The 22,063-nt window shown below is 40.9% G+C and overlaps 1 protein-coding gene across 3 annotated transcripts in view; it reads left to right on the top strand.

Annotated features, from left to right (window-relative positions):
* Positions 1-22,063, top strand: part of LOC106917477 (nuclear receptor coactivator 3-like) — a 69,155-nt gene that overhangs the window by 34,393 nt on the left and 12,699 nt on the right. For all 3 annotated transcript variants that reach the window (XM_014986474.2, XM_014986472.2, XM_088007224.1), the window contains 8 exons: positions 9,605-9,712; positions 11,872-12,032; positions 14,413-14,513; positions 14,958-15,132; positions 19,117-19,299; positions 19,838-19,924; positions 20,026-20,166; positions 20,960-21,107. In XM_014986474.2, the coding sequence (XP_014841960.2) occupies positions 9,624-9,712; positions 11,872-12,032; positions 14,413-14,513; positions 14,958-15,132; positions 19,117-19,299; positions 19,838-19,924; positions 20,026-20,166; positions 20,960-21,107 (1,085 nt within the window). In that variant the 5' untranslated portion in view covers positions 9,605-9,623. The remainder of the gene's footprint in view (positions 1-9,604; positions 9,713-11,871; positions 12,033-14,412; positions 14,514-14,957; positions 15,133-19,116; positions 19,300-19,837; positions 19,925-20,025; positions 20,167-20,959; positions 21,108-22,063) is intronic.

Genomic DNA, 22,063 nt, shown 5'->3' with positions numbered 1-22,063 from the left:
CACACACACACACACACACAGTACTGTACCCAGGCTTCACCAAACCACACTTTCTCTTTTGCTCATGTGCGTTTTCACACAAATGTTCCTGCAGACATGCTGCTGTTGCACAGGCAGCAGGAGTGACGGTGGGAGGGTTGAAGTTATTTGGAGTGGGGGAGGGCAGTGAGGAAGAGGAAAATCTGAAAGCACTAAGAGTTCGGCAGACGAGAGATGGAGTTTTTCTACAACCACTAAAAGTAAACTCACATAGTGTCTAAAACATGTTCTTACAGTTTGAACGTTTTGTGGCGTTACAACTACGAATTTTAATTAGATTTCATGTTGTAGAACAATACTGAATAGTGCCTAATTGTTTATTAGAAGGAAAAATGCTGAATAAATAAAAAATGGATAAATAAGAATCTGAAAAACGTGGAGTGTATTCAGCCCATTTGAGCCGATCAGTTGGTGAAATCAATTTTCACTGCAGCTGCAGATTTTCTACCACTTTTATACATTCAAGTTGCAGTATATAACTTTTATAAAAATATGTTTATTTGCATATTTGTTAAAACTGTTACCATGTCATGACAGAATGAAATGAGACAGAAAATCTGTGAAAAGATTGATCTCCTCCACCTCTTCCCAGTGCTGAAGAAATGTAGTGCTCCCAGACCAAAAACAACCAATCAGAGCCAGGAGGCGAGACTCAGCGCTGTCAATCAACCTCACGAAAAACAAGTTATCATTACAGAAAAAACGTTTATCCACCGTCATCCTTGGCTATGCTAACTCGTCTTAGCATTCATGACAGGCTATGCTAGCTGCAGCTTAGCAGAGAGCAAGCGGGAGGGGAAAAAATAGATGAGCAGCACCAAACAAAATGGTGATTGACAGCGCCAAGACCTTCCTCCTGGCTGTGATTAGTTGTTTCTAATTAGCACTGGGAGAAGGCGGACGAGCTCAGTTTTTTCACGCATTATCTGTCTTCTATCATATCGTGTAAACATGGTGACAGTTTCAACAAATACTTAAAAAATATGTTTCTTATAAAAGTTACATACTTCAGCTTTTACAGACAGAAATGTTTTCCTGTTCACCCTTGCAAAATAGACGAAGATTGTCTGGAACAGCACATTTCAAGTGCTGCCAAAGATTCTCTGCTGAACTTTGACTGGGCCATTCTAATGACAATACTCAGCCTCCCAACAGGTTTTCTTCACTTTCCTGTCCCTGTTGAAGAAAAGTTTTCCCACTGCTTGATCCTGCCACCAGAATGTTTCACAGTTTGGACGTTATTTAGGGTGTCACCTTTCTGTCACATGCTATCTTGGCATTACTCGTTGTATTCTGGCTAAAATGTTCACATTTGGTCTCGTCTTATCAGAGCACCTTCTCCCCATGTTTGCTCTGTCCCCTGCATGAATCGAGGCAAACTGCAAACAGAACCTCTTATGGCTTTCGTTCAACAATGCTCTTCTTCTCTCTTCTTTTATAAAAGCCAGATTTGTGAAGCTCCATGGTCACCATGGGCCTCTCGGCTGCTTCTCGTTTTAAGGCTTTCCTCATCTGTCCTGTGAGTTAAGGCAGCCGACCGTGTCTTGGCAGGTCTGGAGTCGTACCATACTCTGTCTATGCTCTTATGAAAGATTGAGCAGTTCTGTGTGAGATGTTCAAAGCTTGCGATGTTGGTTTATAACCTAAATCTGCTTTAAATCTCCCTGGAGTTTTATCTTTTTTATCTTTGTTCTTCAGGATGCTGATTGTTCACTAATGTTCTCTAATAAATCTTAAAGGCTCTCAAGGCGATCTTGAATTTTTTTATAAAATGATTGATGTTATTTAATGTGTAAGCAGTTTACCCCCCCAAATCAATTGTATAACTTCGGGTGCATTCACAGCAGCCCTGCTCAGTCTGCTTTAATTAACTCTAGTTTGTTTGCCTAGCAAGTCTGGTTCATTTGGGGAGGTTTAAAAAGAAAAGGAAAAAAGCAAACTCTGGTCCACCTACTAACCTCAGTTTCTGTTTGGCTGAAGTGAACTCTGGTGCAGCTTGAGTCCATATGTGAATGCCAAGTGGACCAGCATTCACATATGCAGGAAGTGAACTATAGTGCAGGGCATTCTGGGTAAATACAACCAAAACAAACCTATGTGTCTAGCGCTAACGGGAGAAGTGATTTGTGGTCTTTCGCCAAAGACAAAAGAGAAATCCTACAACCGCTAAAATCTGATGCTACTAATTTTCTTTTACATTTCGTGAAGAATTAAGTCGCGCTCATGACTTCCTCAAAGGTTTTCATGTCAATTTTTTTTCAGTGGTTCTTGGTGCAGCGCCACCTCAGGTTAGCGGGGGAACAGGTGAAAATGGTGAAATGGTGTGAAAGCAAATCATACCAGATGAGAATGCAACAAATGTGGTAATTTGAAAATCAGGTGTGAAAACATTCTCCCAATTTTTATGACATCCATACTGATGACGAGCGAATGTAATCTTCTGTCTGAAAACATATTTAAATTTTCTTTTTCTGGTTGGATAAGTGGTTATCCTTAGAGACACGTCGCCAGTGTGAGTTCACATGTCCAGACCGGGGCTGTGCGCCTCTATTTTGCCAACAGATATTATAAAAGAGCATCGAACAGGCGGCTATTTGCATCACTTATCCAGTGGTGTCCTTTCTCTCTCTCTCTCTGTCACTTTACCACTTCACCTTCCTGCCTTTTGTCAGCAGCAGCCTGCTCTGACCCTGCCGTCTTCTCTGTTTTGTCAGCTTTAATGAAGAGAATAGAAACGGATCCATTCAGGAGTTTGATGCCTCCCAGCATCTCGGTTTCCTCATTTCAGTCAGTGGTGAAGCTGTCAAGCTGTTAAAACAGATCTTTATTTTCTAATTAAATTAAACTTTCTTTTATGAACTCGAGCTCTTTTGTGTTCCTCAAAGTGTAGGGGCCTGAATGAGGCGTTTTATGATCAGGGTGGGGATTCCCTAGAGGTTAATAATGATGTTCAGACAGGAATAATCCTTCCTTTGTTAATGAAGTTCATGGTAGGTTGACTGTGGATCAAGGTGGCGTTAGTTGCTCATGTTTTCCTCGTCTGCCCTCAGTAACGCTCTGCTTCGTATTCTTGTTTGTTGCATTGTTTCAGACATCCCCCCACGTACGCCGTGACTCACTCTGCTGTGGGAGTTCTGTCGTCTCTCAGCTGTGTTTTCTGTCTCCCCAAAACCGTAGTTTTGCTTTTGCAGCCGCCGTTCGTCCATTTTGATTCTTCGCTCGCCGGTGATCTGCTGCTCGTCGCTTTTTGCAGTGATTTGTGCAACAACGCGCTAAAACGTGAAGTCAGGAACAACCGCCTGATGTGACTGAAGAAAACTCTCTCCACTTGAACATTTGCTGTTTAGCATCCATTATATGAACATGCAATGCTTTAGGATTACTCCTCCCACATTTTAAAAAGCTTTTGGGTAAAATTATTGAATGCATTCGCAAATTTCCTTTTATTGTGCCACTGGAGGGATTTGGGGACTTTCTTGCCTTCATTTTGTTCAGACTTTAAAACAATAATCTCCCATTGCACATTCTTGATTGTCAAAACTTTAGCATACAGGATATTGGATTTTAATGTAAAAGAACTGAAGATAAGTTGGTACCAAATGATAATATGGGATGTTTAAGGACCATTTTACTACAAAGAAATTATAGAACATTAACGTAGAAATGAAGCAACATGATTTAATGTCTGTAAAGAGCTTAAATCTAATTTCTGTAAACACTGGAAGCTTTTAGTCATCCTCTTCACTTGTGGCAAGATAAACTTGGCTCCTTGTCAAGTGTCGAGCCTTTCTTCTTGTAGTTGTAAACTTTTTAAGTGTTGCTTTGGCTCTATTGGCAAGCTAAGGTGAGTTGTGAATTTTCTCTTTATTTCCTGTCATAAACGATCAAACAAATGTTATATCATCCAAATATTACCTCAGTAAACAAAAAGGCAGTTTTCAAATGATGATTTTATTTATTAAGGGGAAAAAGCTGCCCAAAAAATCCTGGCCAGGTGTGAGAACGCAGAAGTTTTTTTCACTTCCTGTCAGTCAATCATAGAACACTTTGCATGCACAGCATGGGCAATATGAAGTGCTTTGCATAAGATAAAAAAAGGTGGCGATGTAAAGTAAAATAAAACGGATCAGACCTGAAGCCCGAACTCAACTTATATAGCAGGACAATCATCTAAGCACACAAGCAAATTCACCTCCTAATGGCTAAAAACTTAGTTTTTTAGTGGCCTAGTCAAAGTCAAGACTATGTGGCTGAAATAAAACAACTCTTTGACCAGAATGATGTAAAAGACTCATTCCACAACCAGTCATTAAGTTTAGGGCTCTATTACTTTTTCACATATTAAAAAATAAATAAAATTGAAAGCAGCTGTTTGCATTCACCTCGATTATCTTTATTTGTCAGAAAGTGAAAAATGTTTTTACAGCGCTGTATGCTTAGAAAAAATAAATTTTATGCTAAAATAACATTTGAAAGCTAAAATGTTAAATAATAAATGGTTTTAATTGGTTTGAGGAAAGTAAAAACTGTTTTTTCCCCCACACTTAGGCATAAAACATGTTCATAAAGTTATTTGGATCAGATAAACAGGAAATAAATATAAATATGCTTCTAAAATTATACATTGACTCTCAATGAAGTGTCATTTTCATCAAAAATTACCAAATTTAAGTTATAGGTAGGTTAGAAAACATAAATTTTTAGGGCAAATGGGCAAAAATAAAAAGTTATTTTGGATCATTTGGAGTATATGAGATTTATGAGGCAGTTATTTTATTTTGATAATTTTCTCCAGCTTAACCTTTAACCTCTGGATTGTGAGCTTTAGCTGGACTCCCAGGGTCACTGTTGGGTTTGGATCTTTTAGCTTTAAACGTGGTGTTGACACATCGGTGTTGATCCAGTGATTCTTCTGACCTGGAAAACACACAGGTCACAGCGGAGGTCGTGACCCCGGGGGTCAAGATCAGGCTTGAGAGTCAGGTCAGAGTTCATGGTTCACGGTTCAGAGCCATTAAATACGCTCTAGCTTTTTACAGGCTGGTATATTTGCTGTTGTCCTTTCCTACCATTGAAATCGTCACTTCTGCAACAGACTCTCCTGAAAACAACCAAAAGTGTTAAAAGCAAGTTTTGTGCTTAAATTTTAAATTTAGCATTTAAACATCATTTAGACTTTTTATCCTTGGCCAGATTTCTAAATAGTTTTTACCTCCTGATGAGGTTTTTTGTCGAATTGAACAACAAAAATAGTTTTCAGTATATTTTCTATGCACCATCGTATTGGAACTATTTTATTTGGGTTTTGTGAATATTTATTCGTGGGTTTTTTTTGTGCACATTGACCTTTTTTGACATGTTTTAAGTGTTTTGGGTGGGAGGGTCTCTTTTTAATCCTGTAAAAAACCTTGTTTTGCACAACATTGTATGAAAAGTGCCTGACAAATAAGTTTGAATAATTCGAGTCTCTAAAAGCATCTCTGATTAAGACCTTTAGCATTCTCGCTCTGCTTGATGCCTTTATTGAATCTCAACAATGTGATTAAACCTCCAAGCTCGCTGAAGAAGTCAATCTTATCCATTTAAGTGGCTCTTGTGTCTCTCTTCTTTTTGCACTTAATTCCCACCAAGACCTTTTCCCCTTTCATTTCTTTTTTTACACCTCTGATGTCCTGCTGGGTGTGCTTCTTAGCATTTTTACCTTAAAAGACTCCCCTGTTTTCCTTATGTCGTCTAAGGATCTCAAAAAGAGAGAGATATAGTCTGAAAAGCAGCAGGTTTATATCCAGAATTGCACTCAGACAGAGCCAGCTTATGCAGAAGTTTGTTCAGCCCCATCAGAAAGCAACACCACACCCAAACAGGGACCAGTTTGGATTTTCTGTGACATAAATTTTCCATGCTGATGCTGGAAATTTCCTGAGGACATGGACGGGGGGTTTCTGAAGTCATTCAGCCATCTGAGGAAAACTTGGCACTTAGTAAAGTTTCCTTAACTCTTCTGTTGCGCTTATCCCAGCATGGCACCACATATGTGGAGGGGTGTAAAATCAGCCAGAGGATTTTAGTTTCACATGCATTTCGGATTCTTCGTTTTACTGATGATCCAAACAAGCAGCTCCAACTTGGAACCGCTAAAGTATTCACATCTCTTGAAATTATTCACATTTTCTCACACTAAAACTTCAACCTTTCATGGATTTTATGTGATAGACCAGCACAAAGTGGGAGGAAAGTGATGCATGCTTTTTAGATTTACATATAAACATCAATCTTCCTATTTTGGTTTATTGGAGAATAAACAGCATTACAAGGACCAAAAAAAAAACAAAAAAAAAACAGCACAGCAGACAGGTCAGGGAGAAAGTTGTGGTAAAGTTTTCAAGCAGAATTAAGTTCTGAAAGCCTGTAAGCAGAAGATTTCCCCTCCGTCGTTCATGGAAATCCCCCACATGGTTTACACCTACTGGGATTTGTAAGCTGCTGCATTAGCAGCACTATGCTGTGGGAATGTTTCTGTTTGTTTGTTGTTTTGTTCAGAGTTGATGAGGAACTGGACGGCGCCACGATAACAAATTTTACTGGACGATAAATTGTTCCAGAAATTATTGTGATAAATGATTATACTGTAGCTTTGAGACAATTTTTGAGTAATATATCGATAACGGCATCACTGATAAACATACATTTCTGTACTGGAGCTGGAAGATAATGGGCAAAAATATCAGTTAAAATATAGTTCTACATTGTACTTTTAGCTTTATGCCTTTTACTTTATTACTTTTATAAGCTGTGAATAAATTGTGGAGTACTTATTAATTTAGAACAACATTTAGCTTTATACTTTTAATATCGGAGCAAGACCTGAGAAACTCCTGTTAGCAACCGAGAGCAAGAATCAAACGTGGAGAACCAACTTTTAGCTTTATACTTCACTAACCAAGAACAAACTTAAGATTCAGAGAATTATCTACTACTTATTCTCATTAAACATGGATAACCAATATTTAGTCTTCTTGTACTTCTTCTTTGTTTTTTTTTGCTGTTACTCTTACCTTTTTGTCTTTCTTTTGTTTTTGTTTTTTTGTTTGTATTCTTTCTAATTCATGAACTACCTTGTTGCTATATGAATAAAATTACCTCACCTTTCCTTACCACTCAAAGAAATTGAATGCAATTATGCTCCACATTTTTTAGACTTTTATTTGGTCTACTACATAAAATCCCAATGAAATATTTTATCACTAGTGGTTGTAACACGAGAAGAAATTGAATATGAACCTGATCAACCATCTCATATTTACAGGCTGCATCTTTCCGTTTACATTTAACTGTATGTGATAATTATTTCCCATTAGGCCCAAACTTAACCTAAAACATGCAGTAAATAAATTTGAGCGAATCAAGCTGAGGGACTTCCTTTTACATCTCCACCCTATCCGCCCACTCGATTTTTAAAATACCATCTTCATGCCCATTCCTATTTTCCTCCTGCTGCCCTCGATTCTGCCATCACCCTCTCCTGTTTCCCCTCTGTGCTCATCTCACCCCCCCCCACAGCGCTGCTGCATTGTACCAAGCGCAGCCCCCGCTGCACCCTCTGCCACCAGGCCCCAATGCCTGTAGCGTGTAATTGACTTTCTCCCTGTGCTGGAATAAGCGGGCGGCCTGCGCCAGGCTGGAGGTGACCCATTTCCCTGGGGCATTCAGCAGCCTCCTAATCAACCATTCTCTGGGGCAGCCTCATTCACTCTGCAATTAGAGCGGCTCCCCCTTTGAGAACTCCATCAATAGGCGAGCGGGCAGGCGGGCTTGATCGGTGCAAGAGCAAAGGCAGAGTTTTTACTCCAGCACTTTAAGTTCTCAATCCTCCCGACTTCGCGCCTCCTCCCTTTGCTTCTCGCCTTCTGGTTTTGTCTAATGAAGAGCAGCAGAGTGGGAGGCAGGTAGACAGGAAGCAAACCAGGGGTTTAGACAAGAGGCGATGCAGGCAGGTAGACAAAGACAGACAGCCGGTCTGATGGGAGGGACTCCAGGGAACGATTAAAGCAGAAATCTGAAAGAAACTTGTGGAGGAAGGGACGGGGCAACACTTTTGAGAGTGCACAAGTATACCCTTTTGTCACCAGACCAGAAAATGCTGTGTTTTTTATTCAAGTCATACATAGTTGCATGCAAGAGGGATGCAAACAATTTATCAACTTACTTGCAATACTTTTGCACAAACTAAAGAAATTCCCAATGTTCCCTCTGTGGCTGCCGCGTTAATATTTTATAAAGGCGTCTATGTTAAATTTTCTGTTTACTCAGTCAGCATTTAATACAGCTGACACAAAATAAAGCTTTATTTTAATTCAGCATACTATGAAAAATTCAGCCCTCTTCAATGGCAGTCGACAATCTTATCAATTAATCGTCAGTTGATTGATAAGGTCAGTTCATAAATTGATAACTTGCATCCCTAATGCCTGATGTCTGAGAGTTTGTCCCAGAAAGAAAGGTGTGTTTAGGACCTTGTTGCCAAAGAAGACAAACTCAATTACATGGCTTCTTGGGCTCCTCGTATCTCCCATGAAGGAGTCAGAGACGACGCTGCGTGATGATTAAATAACGGCCTGGCATCTCTCCCCTGTTGCTGGCCTGATTTGCCATGCGGGGGAGGCAGTCCTCTGGTCACAGGATAACCATGTAATCAATGGAATGAGAAAGCTGCACTGGCTGTGAAGGTTAAGAGGGGTACTGATGCGTTCAGCGCTCTCTGCACCGCACACGTGCATCTAAAACACACTCCAGACGCTCTGGATGCTCCACACCTCCCTCTTCCTTTCACCTGCTTCCTGTTCCTCCTCTCTTTCTTTATCTCTCTCTCTCTTGCTCTCTCTCTGATTATCCCTCTGGTTTTTTTCTCCCCCTATGCTTCTGCTTTCCTGTCTTTCCTCCCTCCTACCTTTCCCCAGTGTCGGCTGCTGTCGCCGTGGCGAAGCAGGTGACCAATCAGCAGCCACTTTCTCACTCCGGCTTCTCCCTCCCTCGCTGATATCTTCCACTCCTTCCCTCTCCTCCTCTTTTTTTCAATCCCATCTGCGTCTCTTCCCCACAACCTTTATCAGCTCACTTCCTGGAGACGAAGAGTGATGCATTATGGGAGAGAGACGCCTGTCTGACGGGGTTAGTTGTGCTTATCATCAGAGACACTGCTAATCCGGTGTGTGTGTGTGTGTGTGTGTGGACTGAACTGATGAACTCATGAATGCACGGATCCACACACACCAAACATAACCTCACATTCTCCACTCAGTAGCAGCAGCAGGAGGAGGAGGATGCTGACGAGACATGTTTATGTTCGTCAGTCGCTGCCAGGAGAATATGATTTGCATGATATAAGCATATTTCCCCCCTTATGCTTTTGCTGCTGCTGCTGCGGCTGCTGCTTCACAGTCGTGCCTCGTTCTACATGACAACTGTCTTTCTTCCCTTCACAATTGGCAGAGTATCCCCGTCTAAAAAGGCTATAAGTGACCTTATAATCCCAGTAATGTGTGTTGCTGTTTCGTCTTCCCCTCAGGTGCTGATATGTGCACACGATGAGCGGACTGGGGGACAACTCCATGGAGCCTCTGAGCTCGGAAAACCGCAAACGCAAACTGTCCACTTGCGACACGCCCGGTCTGGGGTGAGTTCATGGCGTCGGCACACGAGGAGGGGGGGAACTGAAAGAAAGTGGGCTAGTGGGTCAGTCAGCGGTTGCTGGAGCCTGCTGGACCCAGACGTGAACAGAGTGAAGTCTGCTGTGATGGGGAGAAAACCCAACCAATGGGAAGACTTCGAGCTGAGAAAATGTGGCTGGACTGAAAGATCTCTGATGGTTTTTAAAGTGAGATGTTTCCAAAACACAAGATCTCAGATTTTGTTTTTTCTTAATCTGTATTTTTTTTTTTCGTTAGCTGTATCACACACTATTTCTTATTTTTAGATTGCTTAATTATGTAAAGTATACATTATATTGTATAAAAAGACAACAGGGATTACCAACATTATGTCTATTTCTTCTTTTATTAACCAAGAACAATTGAGGGATTATTGTTTGATTTCTTCAAATTCAGATCTTTGGTTTTCTATTACCTTTTCACTCTCACAAACATAAAAAATAATACATTAATTAGTCTCTTTTTGTGTATCTTCTCTGTCCTCTCAAACCCCCAGTCAGTCTTGGAAGATACAGAGTCTTGTTCTGGTTCTGCTGGACGTTTCTTCCTGTTAAAGGGAAGTTTTGCCTCTTCACTGTCGCTACATGCATGCTTGGTAGGATGAATGGATGTAAAGTTAACGACACAATGCAGCTCATCCAGAAGGAATAAATGCAGCTAAATCAGTGCCTTAATGCAGCGTTTCCTTAGATACAAACTTTTTTAACTACTTTGAATAAGTAGCTTTCTGTTCTGCTTGATAACTCGGATCAATTGGAACGTGTTTTACTTAACGAAGAGCCACAAGAAGACATTTGTTGTTAATTGGCGGTAAATAGATAAACTGAATTAAAACGAATTGTCTTTCTGTTGGGATGATGTCATGACACTAATTTTAGTTTCCTCAGCAACAGGGGAGGTCTTCCAAAATAAATGGCTTTTTCCAGAGTTGCAAGGTGTAATCTGGTTTATTTGCTGCTTTCTGAGTAACGGCTTCTTCCTCTCTGAACGGCCTTTCAGTCCGTTTTGGTACAGGACTCATCTCCTGCAGATAACGATACAATCTCAGCCAGTTTCCTAACAAGGTCTTTTTCCTCTTCTTTGGGGCTGACATGCACATTTTGAAGCAGGAAGAAGTGATCTCTAAAACTCAGAGTCCCTCTCCTCGTGTTTATACTTGGGTAAATTGTTTTAACAGATGGGACATGGCTTCTGCAGGCATCTGGAATTTCAACCTGGAGGTGACCCAGATTTGTGGAGATCCACAATCAACTTCCCTTTTTTTGTGATTTTATTTGATTTTCTCCATGATGAGACAAAAAATAGGAAGCGTGTTTCAGGTGTCGCCTTGAAATCTTCCCACAGGTGTGCTGCCAATTAACTCAAATGTTGTTACATAAGCCATCGGAAGCATAACGTCTATAATAACTTTGGCTTAAATAATGTAATGTCAGTCTGGGAGGGAAACATTATTTATATGTGGTATTAAATCCTAAAAATTCATACGGCTTATAAAATCATCTGCAATTGAGAGCATCTGGTTAGGTTTGTTTTTGTAAATATTTTTGAGAGTTAAATTTACAAAATTGAGGGCCCTAACGAACATCAAATCCAGACTGTCGTATTTCGACAAAAATGTTTCCAAGTACAAAATGTTAGAATTTCATAATTTCTTTCTGCTTCTGTAACTTCCTCTCTGATTCATTCGTTACATTTTTAGAAATATGTTCTGATCGCTGAAGAATGAAGAAATTCTGATTTGCTTTTGTTCAGATTATTCTTCAAAGAGCCATTCAGATTCAATGGCGCCATTTCATTTCATTTCCTGCTTTTAAGATGCTTTTACCCGTGTTGTTCACACATCAAGCCTCAAAAACAGAACAGAAACCTAAAGTTGCTAAAGGAGAAGCTGGTTAGCGCTAACCTCTTCTCGTTTTGTGGATGCTATAAAAATGGAAAAAATCACATCGACGCCATCTCCCGTCTATAACTTAAAGCTTTTTTTCAAAACAGGATAAATTTACCGACTTTTGCATTCTGCTCTCCTTGGGAAGCAATCAGCTAATGCTTTCAAAGTTATGGGGTGCACTGAAAATTACAGAAAAATGTAGCAATGGCTCCAATCTCTGTGACTCGTCTCCTGCAGGTGTGAGAGGAAGCGTCGGGAGCAGGAGAGCAAGTACATCGAGGAGCTGGCCGAGCTGATCTCGGCCAACCTCAGCGACATCGACAGCTTCAACGTCAAACCGGACAAATGCGCCATCCTCAAAGAGACGGTGCGCCAGATCCGCCAGATCAAGGAGCAAGGTGAGCGGACGCCCACGTCTGGAATCGCAGAGGCCGCACAAACACACTCCTCTGAGCCCAGGTGCAAGGACAAGTCAGTCATTCATCTCCCACAAATTTCACAGCTTTGACTGTTTTGGGTGGCGTTTGTGTGCGTGTATGATGATGAACAGCTGTGTGCGGCCCTCGCCAGGGTCTGCCTAATTGGATGTTTGCAGGTAGACACATGGCTCCCCGTTCTTCAGATCGGCCAGGTAATCAGCTCTGCTGCAGCTGCTGTTCTCTCAGCTTCTGATCTGGTACGTTTCTGCCGTTTCCTGCAGCAGCCACATGGAAAAGCTGCCGGCTGCGACGTTTGCTTTGCAGATGCTCCATTAGGGAACAGATCAACACCACACACACGCCTCTTTTCACATTACAACCACAAAGTCCAACGTAGTTTGTTTGAGTTTTAGGTGACCAGAAAAATAGTGGAAAGAAAATTCTGCAATTAATTTCAATGATTAAACGATTATCGAAATAATCGACATCTAATTTAGTAATCCATTAATCATTAATTAAACAAAAAACTGTATAAAAAATGCATAAAAGTTGCATTAAGATAAAAACACCTTTGTCTGTAAATATGTTTGAGGTAAAAGTCCACAAGTTGTATAATTTTAACTTCACTTGGTTCAGATTTATAAAATGTTTTTTGCATTTTAGGCAATAAAATGCTTGAATTCTTATTCAAAACATTTGATTGATTATTTATTTGCATGTTTAACATACTTCTAATATTATATATAAAAGAAATACCTAAGTAGTTAAATGACAAGTCTGTAGATTTTGCAATTTTCTTATCCAATTAATCATCAGAATAATCGAGGGATTCATTGATTACTAAAATAATTGTTAGTTGCAACCCTAAAAATAAGACCCTCTCTACTCTGATACCCCTAAATTTACAGCTCAGGTGGAAGAATCTGTAAGCCAAACACCTTTCAGTCATCTACTCCACAAACCTTTATGAAACTTTTAAACAAAACCTATGTTTGAACTCTACAAGCATGTGATAGAAGGTGCTCTGATATCACATGCTCATATCTGATATTTCTGGATAAAACTGTGACCCTGAACTCACCATCCAGTGCTAAAGGAATGTTTTTCTTCTGAATTGATAGGTGTATGGATGGAGGTAAATGTAAAACCTGCGAGAGGCTGCAAGCAGCTTGAGATTGCTGCAAAGGTTCACTTTCCACCACAACAGGGATATCGTATTACAGTGTGACAAAATGTGCAAAAGTCCCAGGAGAGAGAATATTTTTACGTGGCTCTGGATTGGAGCACGTGTGATATTTCCTTTCCACTCAGGCTGAACTACTGGGAGACAGATCTGCTGATTTCTCTTGTTTCTACTGGGGCTCAGTCAGTCAGCGTCTTCAGCCTCAACAGGAAGGGGAAGAGGCAACGGCCGGCCCTGACTGGCTGCTGACAGGTTGCCATAGTTACAGGAAGTGATGACAGACACAACACGGGCGTTGAGGCTCGTCTGGCCGCTCGATACCTGTTCGTTTCCCCTCCGCGTGCGCTCTCAGCTGCTCAGTCTTCCTGTTTCTCTGAACTCCATCGGTTCTTCTCTGGTTTCCTGAAATCATGTCTCGTCTGTTTAGCTGCACAACGAGGCTGGTTCAGAGCATTTATCTCCCATGTTTCTTGTTGTTGTTTTTGTTCCTCCTCTCTCTGCTCATCTTACTGAACTTCACAATGTCTAGTTGTTTGTGGTAGTGTCCTCTTTTTTACCCCCTTTGTGTGGATTTCTGTGCCTCTTGGGAGCTAATCAGACAGAATAATTCCTGTAGTCAAGCAGCCGCTGCCTCGCTCTCACTCCAAAAGCCCACATTTACACAACAACCCAACCACTATTAGTTTTTCCCAGCATCGCCCCGGACCTCTCTTTCTTCCTTCCTTTTTTTTTTTGTCTTTATATATCCCCCCTGGATGCCCCTGCCTCCCTCCCTCTCTTGGTCCCAGCTCCATTAATTCAGGTGCCTCAGCTCCTGCCCCTGCACCATTACGGCTTCTTCCACAGCTCCTCTGGCTCTCTCCCACTCCCTCTCTCTCAGACAATCCCTCACAGTCTGACACTGAATATAAAGCATGAGGACAGCAGCTACCTGCTCCACATGCTCCTCTGACGGGCTCCCTGCAGAAACCTGCCTCTGTCCGTCTCCCTCCTCACCTGTAGTTTTAACCCCCACCTGCCTCCCCCTCCTCCCTGCCTTAAAAGAAAAAAAATTGGAAACTGTGGAAGCACTGCCCCCTGCTGGTCGGTCTAGGTAGTAAAATGCTAACGTTTTGGTTTTTTCAGGGTATTTCTTTTTCTGTTTTTAAAGACTTTCCTCTGCTTTCTTTCCCACAGGAAAAGCTTCTTCCAACAATGACGACGTCCAGAAATCAGACGTGTCGTCAACCGGTCAGGGGGTCATCGACAAGGACCACCTTGGGCCGCTTCTACTGCAGGTGAGTCCGGATTTGATCGAATGTGCTGCTGTTTTTATCTGTTGGTGATGATGATGGTTGATCTTCTGTCTCCACGCCAGCAGACTCTGTTTGGGTTGGTCATGTATCGTATCGTTCATCATTTATCGTTATTCATTTCTTATTGTGATAGGAATTTTGATTTATAATTTTCACTACAAATTCTAATTAATGATGTTTAATTCCCCCGAAAAACTGTCTGAGATTGTTAGTTTTAATATCTTCTGCACAGTTTGTTCTATTAGAGTATCAATAAATTTGGAAATATGATTAAATGTAGTTACTGTTATTTTACTGGTGTCTCAAAGAACCACATTACAAATGGAAATGTTTTTTCCATTCATTTCCATTTATACGGTTAACTAGAAACGATGTTATAAATATTTCTTATCGTCACTGTTTTCATTGTCACAATAAAAATCCTAGGCTCTGGACGGCTTCCTGTTTGTGGTGAACCGGGAGGGCAGCATCGTGTTCGTGTCCGACAACGTCACCCAGTACCTGCAGTACAAGCAGGAGGAGCTCATCAACACCAGCGTGTACAACATCCTGCATGAGGAGGACCGCGAGGACTTTCACAAGAACCTGCCCAGGACCAACAGTGAGCAAACACACACACACATATGTGAATATGGGACAATTTAATTCTGAATGCTTTGAAAATGTGTGTGGTGTACCACAGGGGTGTGTGTTCAGATCAATTTTTTTTTCAAAATTTATAGCAACTTTAACATCTAAAAAAATCTAAATTAATAGTTTCTGGGTAAAGTAAAGCAAAACCTCAGACCAAAATGAAAGATTTTTATGTAGAAAGTACCTAAAACGCAATTCCTGAGTGTGTCAATCAATATCAAAATTTGCTGGAAAATGTTAAAAATGTTATATTGATAAGAAAAATAATAATTTCCTTACATACTTTTCTTTGATGTAGCCATATTGAAGTTATTTTGTAGAGGTGTGGGTGAACACTTACTATTGCAAAAAGAGCAGGAAAAATTATGCATAGTCAAATTTGAGAATGTAAAACAAAATCTAATCTGGGTTTGGATGAAATTGTGGAACATTTTAAAGAAATTCTGGAATTTCTTTAAGATTAAAATGATTATTAGAAATAATCTGGGTGTTTGAAATGGGATAAAATCAGTGTGAGTCCCCTACTCAGTTTTACAGACGTAAATATATTGAATACTGGTGGCTGATTTGTTGTTTTATTTCACCTTCAATAAATCAAACGCTTCACCGCTTACGTTTTGTTCTTACTCAGAAGTTAAAACAAGGCGACACGTTCCAAGTCGATAAAACTTTGTGAGGAAATTACTTGAAAATTCACGGTTCTCAGCTCCTCTGTCTAATGAGGAGCTCCTGGGAAGAGCTGCTCATACACACATACACACCTGACAAAACATGCACTCGCTACGCGGATGCTCCCACCTACTCTTTGCTAATCAGGCAGAGCGTAACGCAGCTGTCTGTCAAACTCAGTGGTCCAGACAGCGTAAAACAGGCCGGGCTCTATTCAGATCCCACTGCTGCCACATAAGGGCTGAAAAACGCACCTCCTCGCTCCCCTTTGCTTAATTCAGCATGTGTTTCGCCGTGATTTGCTCCTTAATATTGTACTTGAGTAAATTCACTTATTTACACCCCCTCATTATTCTCTGTATTGACGTGTAAATGACAGTGATGCATTTTTTAGGGAGCAGCATGAGCGTGTAAGCCCATAAGTATGTGCACTATTTATAATGGCGATTAATTATGGATGTGTGTGTGCTCGGCTGAACCCGCTTCTCGATTAGCTCTGCAGTAACGTTCTCGAGCAGAAGTCGGCTCATCGACTCGGCCGCCTGCTTCCCTGTGCACCCCGTCATTCATTCTCTCGCTTTTCCCCCTCTAACCATCCCTCTTTATGCACTTTTCCTCTCGCTGTCCCTGGTGCCTTCCTCAGCTCGCTCCTTCTCAGCCTCATCCATACTTAATATGGCTGCTTACTAAGATGAATATTGTGGCTATCCGTTTCTCAGGCTGCCTCCCTCTCTGCCGCTCCCACCCTTTCTCTCTTTCTCCCTGTGTCTGCATTATCTTTTTGGCCCATGAATGAAATGCCTTCTCTGTGCACATTCCTGTGGGATGAACACATAGCACAGTGGTTACAGTTGTACACACACACACACACACACAAACTAAAACAGATTGATGGTGAGACATAGTTAGATGTTGTGTTTTCGCAGTTTGAGAGGTTTGTGCTCCATTGCTGCTTGCTTTTTTTGTCAACGTTATACATTTCAGATCAGTAAACTAATTTTATTACACTGCAAAAACACAAAATCTGAGAGTATTTTCTTTCCAGTTTCTAGTGCAGATATATTAGTGTACTTGAAATAAGATAAAACTAACTTACAAGAAACTTTTAAGCAAGATTCCTTAATTAATTCCTTAATATTAATGAAGAAACTACTAGTTCCAGTGGCAGATTATTTCACTTACATACATTTTTCCCCACATCATACTATGCACATTATACATTATTTTTTTAATCCATATTAGTGAATATTAAACTCCTATATATTGCTGAAAGGTCACTGGTAAGTGATTGTGTCTTATTTCAAGTACACTGAGATATTTCCACTAGAAACTGTACAAAAAATACTCCGTGAGATTTTATTGTTTTTACTGTGTACGGTCCACCACAGACGTTTGGAAAGGACCTGGAGTTCTTGTTGGGGAAGAGTCCAGTTGGAAATGCTTTTGTGTTCACTACAAAGCTGAGTAATCGAGTCTGGCTTTGACTAATTTATGACAACAGCGCTGCTGTTTTGTCAACTCTCACACAAGGCACACTGTCTTTCAGATCGCTCGCTCCCATGAACTACCCTCTACACCTGCCAAACGGAAACCTTTTGCCAGCTGATTTAGTCTCCAGACAAAAAAAAAATCACATTTTGTATGTTTTTATACTTCCATTTGCTTCTAAAAACAACCCAAGTGCTTAAAAGAAAAACTATCCAGTCATGTTTTTGGTAATAGTGTGTTTTGGTGCTGGAAAATGAGCCGCTTCAAAATCCTCCAGATTATTAAATCACATTCAACAGACTCTGTACCATTACCTAGCAACCTCAGCCAAGCCCAGCCCGTCACCTAGCAACCCAAGCAGAACTCCAGCAGGTTTGACGATCTGGTTTTACTGCCTGTATGCTCTGAATAATGGCGGCTGGAAAAGAAAAGTGTCTTGTTGACTCACCATCCAGAAACCATATTTGTCAAGTCTCCCATTTTGGCCGGGAAACTGCCGTTTTTCACTCACCGCCGCCGTGCTCCCATATTAATGTTTTCCTGTAAATATCCCGTATTATAACCCCCCACGTTACGTTTGTTCAACCGTCAAAAACACGTCTAAGTTCGACGAGTGTGCACTTTGAAGTAAAGACATTTTACGCTCGACGCTGTAGGCTGACGGTAAGAGCAAACTCCTTGGCATACGTGTCCTTCAAACTCTTCCACCATCTCCTGCTTATATCGTCTAAATAAATACAACGTTTATTTAACGTGACTCAACGTCACTAGATAGCTCAAAAGCGGGGACATATTTTCAAATGGTAAAAATTATAACTAACTCGACAGTCCAACTTCCTCGCTGATCCTCTTCCAAGCAAGATCCTTTCTATTCCCGTCTCTGTAGTCATAATTTGATTTGTCGGAGATTATAGGACGACAGCAAACAGCGACAATTAGTTTATCCTCCATAGTTGTTGTTGTTTAACTCACCACTATGCCACATAGCGGAGTCTCTCTGATTGGTTGACGCTCCGTGTCGAGCGGCGAAAGTTCAGATTTTCCAACTCCAGCGTTGGACGCTTTGGTTGCATCAAAGGCTTGAAACACTCAAAATGCTTCAAATTTGCTGCACGAAACAAGTTTGGTGTGAACGCACCATAAACGTTGAGTTGGGGGCGTGGCCTGCAGCAGCTTATTTGGATTTAAAGTAACAAGAGGCTCCAAAACAGCTCATTCTGACAGAACTGACCAGATTTAAATCTCAATATCTAAGAATCATTTTTGTGCAAAAAATAAAAATGTAGCGAACTTGTTTTGTAAAAGACCTAACCTAACCTGTTCATGAAAGCACCTTTTAGTCATCGTTAAAGGACATTTTGCTGTCGCTCGCTAAAGTTTGCCTCCTTTTCCTTCTCTCTGTGAAGGTGACCCCATCCAAAAGCATCTGTGTGCATGTGGTTGTGTGCTGTGATGAGTAGTCAGGACCTAAATGAGGATAGATGGTTGCATGTCCCCGGCCTCGGCCGGCGGCAGAGCCACCGAGAGAGAGAAATATTGGAAATCGACGCCTTGGCTACATTAATCCCATGGTCCATTTAGCCAGCCAGAGAGGCTTTAGCTTCTCAGTTTTAGAGACACAATGCTTGTTTGTGGTGGTGTGTGTTTGTTTTGCTTTGTTTGTACAATTGGATGTGAGCCATTGGTGATATTGAATTAAAGACAGTCGGTTTACAGCTCCTGTGGTTTTCAGTCCCAGAAGCTTTGGGTTTATTCCTCTTAAGTAACCGTTTCTTGGTTTGCTTTGTATTTTTAGTAAATGGCGTGTCGTGGGGGAATGAGGCGACTCGACAGAAGAGTCACACCTTCACTTGCCGGATGCTGGTCAAATTTGGCCACGCCCACGGCCCAATGGAGGACGGGCCAGGAGGACCGCGCTACGAGACAATGCAGTGTTTTGCTCTCACGCAGCCCAAGGCCATGATCGAAGAGGGAGAAGGTAGGTGGAGGGACCAGTGATGCCCAAAAAGGGGCGACTAGATCCAGAAATGTGCTTTGCTTGGTGAGCTTTAAAAGACCCCTAAAATCTAAAATTATAAAAGCTTACGCTGTTTCCCTCTACTTCACTATTTATGTCTTTATTTAAACTTTTTCCTGACCTTGTTGCCTACTTGTAATGTTCACAAATAGCAGCAAAGCAACACACAAAAACCTTTTTTTTATTTATCACACATAAATTTAAGATTTAACATGTTATGTTGACAATGTAAAAGCTAAAACCGATGGTAGTCATCGCTGGTGAGCAGTGTAGCGATTTAATGCATCTAATGTCACGCTGCAACACGTCTATTTAGCAACAATTGCCTAATATTTCTTAAAAAACAAATAAGACCTGAAATATGGAAAGAAATCCATGATGATGAAAAATGAGATCATAAAAAAGATGAATGGAATCATTAGAAACACGTAATGGCATTTTTATGGGAGTATAACTTGTTCCAGCATTAACTCCGTCTCTGCTCTCCTTTCCTCCGCAGACCTTCAGTCATGCATGATCTGCGTGGCCCGCCGGGTCACAGCCGTGGAGCGGACCGAGAGTTTCAACACCCGACACGAGATGTCAGGTCAGGAGCTGGACTCTCACTGAGCGGCGTCCAAAAGCACGCTGTGTTGACTCGGGTTTGACCCGTCCTCCCTGTGTCTCCCGCTGTCCGCCGTGTCTCAGGTAAACTGATTCAGATCGACCAGAGCTCCCTGCGAGCGTCCATGCGTCCGGGCTGGGAGGACTTGTTGCGGCGCTGCATCCAGATGTTCCTTCAGCACAGCGACGGGCAGCCATGGTCGCACAAGCGGCACTATCACGAGGGTGGGTTCAGACTTGGAACCTCACAGCTGCTGTCAACAACTACAGCGCTTTTTATTTTAATAACTAGAAAACTGGAGGTGTGAGCAAAGAGATAACTGGATTAAGCAGCGACACTGTTTGAGTCAAAAGTTGATTTTGTGGCTTCATTCAGACAAAGCTGAGAGACAAAAAGCTTGGGTGAACAAAAGCTTCAGCAGACAACAGGAAGGCTAAAGAAAATGTGTTTTGTTTCACCTTTTTAGGTTTTTCTCCTCTATAACGTAGGTCACACTAACTAACTTTACCATTTCTTGATCACAAATTTATATTACACATCACACAAAGTGAGTTTTAAGAGGAACTGTGTGCAGTTGGTGGTTTAATAGCACCAAAAAAGCCTTAAAAATCACCAATAGTGTAACTTTTTCAATTCCCAATGATGCTATAAAATATTGTATTCACCCATGAATAATCACAGGGAAACATAAGTGATGAGTTTTACTTGGAAAACAGTTGTGAACTCATAACCAGGTGAATGGTAGGTACTTTTTCAGACTGTTTTAATATTTTTACTCTGCAGCTTTAAAGTATCTGTTAAGATAGGGAGCATTAATAAAGCAAAAAATCTCAAACTTCAACAAAACGATCCCTGACTATAAGTAAAGCCTTGTAATATTCACATAAGATGAGCTTTACGCAGAACAGACGACACTATTAATGTGACCCGGTGCCTCTGTGTGGCACGTTTACTTTCTTTTTACTCCCAGCAATGACTGAAGTTTGAGGGATTGTTTTTGTTGCCATTTGTGCGCAGCTTTTCTCCAGGGTCATGCCGAGACGCCCCTGTACCGCTTCTCCCTGTCTGATGGCACCCCAGTAACAGCCCAGACCAAGAGCAAGCTGTACCGGCACCCCATGAGCAACGAGCCGCAAGGATTCATCTCCACTCACCTGCTGCAGAGGTCAGAAACTCTGCATTCAAACAGCTCAGAAAAAATAAGAGACCGCTTAAAATGACCCACTTCTCTGATTTTACCCTTTATAGGTATAAGTTTGAGTCAAATGAACATTGTTCTCTTGTTCTATAAACTACTGAGAACATGACTCTGAAAATCCAGGATAAAAATTGTATTTATTTGCTGATGCAGTGCCTTCAGACCTCAAATCATGCAGAGAAACAAGTTCATATTGATTTAGAAACAACAATACTAAAGTTTTGACTCAGGAAGAGTTCAGGAATCGATATTTGGTGGAATAACCACCAGGTTTTTAATGGAGTGCAGTGGGCTCTTCATTTTCACCAGAGCTTTACATACAGAGTGGGTTAAATAGTTACATTGACTTGAATATATTTTTGGACAAAATGTACTTTTAGGATTTTGTTTGCTATGCTGGACTTTTTACTTTGACTTGAGTAATTTTAATATGACGTATCGCTATTCTTACTTGATTAAAGTTTCTCCCTCTTTGAGTAACTTCACTTCATGATGAACAAGATCGTTTTAACCAAAAATTTACCGGACACAGACGCACACCTGCAGATTTTGTTAGTTTCATAGACTTTATATTGAAAAAAAATTGATTTAGAAAAATATTTTGTTTGCCTGAATTTTGTTACAACAAGACATTTCAACTTCAAATATGGGGGAAATGTTTTGCGCCACCTTGGTGAAACATATAAAAAATAAACTGCAATAAACCTTCTTTCAAATGGTTCAGAGTGCAATCAGGAATACTAAATATAGTTTAAAAATAAATATGAAGGCATAATGTGGCTCACAGCACCAATCATAGACTGTTAAGATAAATGTTTGAGTATGACTAGTTGGCAACACTTTTTTTGTGATTGTTTTTATCATGAAGTCTCATTCATAAATAATGACACTTTTAATGCAAGTTTCAAAGTAACATTGTCATT

The sequence above is a fragment of the Poecilia mexicana genome, unplaced genomic scaffold, assembly GCF_051168715.1.
Source record: "Poecilia mexicana isolate PSO_F unplaced genomic scaffold, ASM5116871v1 scaffold_7, whole genome shotgun sequence".
Taxonomy (NCBI): Eukaryota; Metazoa; Chordata; class Actinopteri; order Cyprinodontiformes; family Poeciliidae; genus Poecilia; species Poecilia mexicana.
This window is presented reverse-complemented; position numbering and strand designations above follow the sequence as displayed.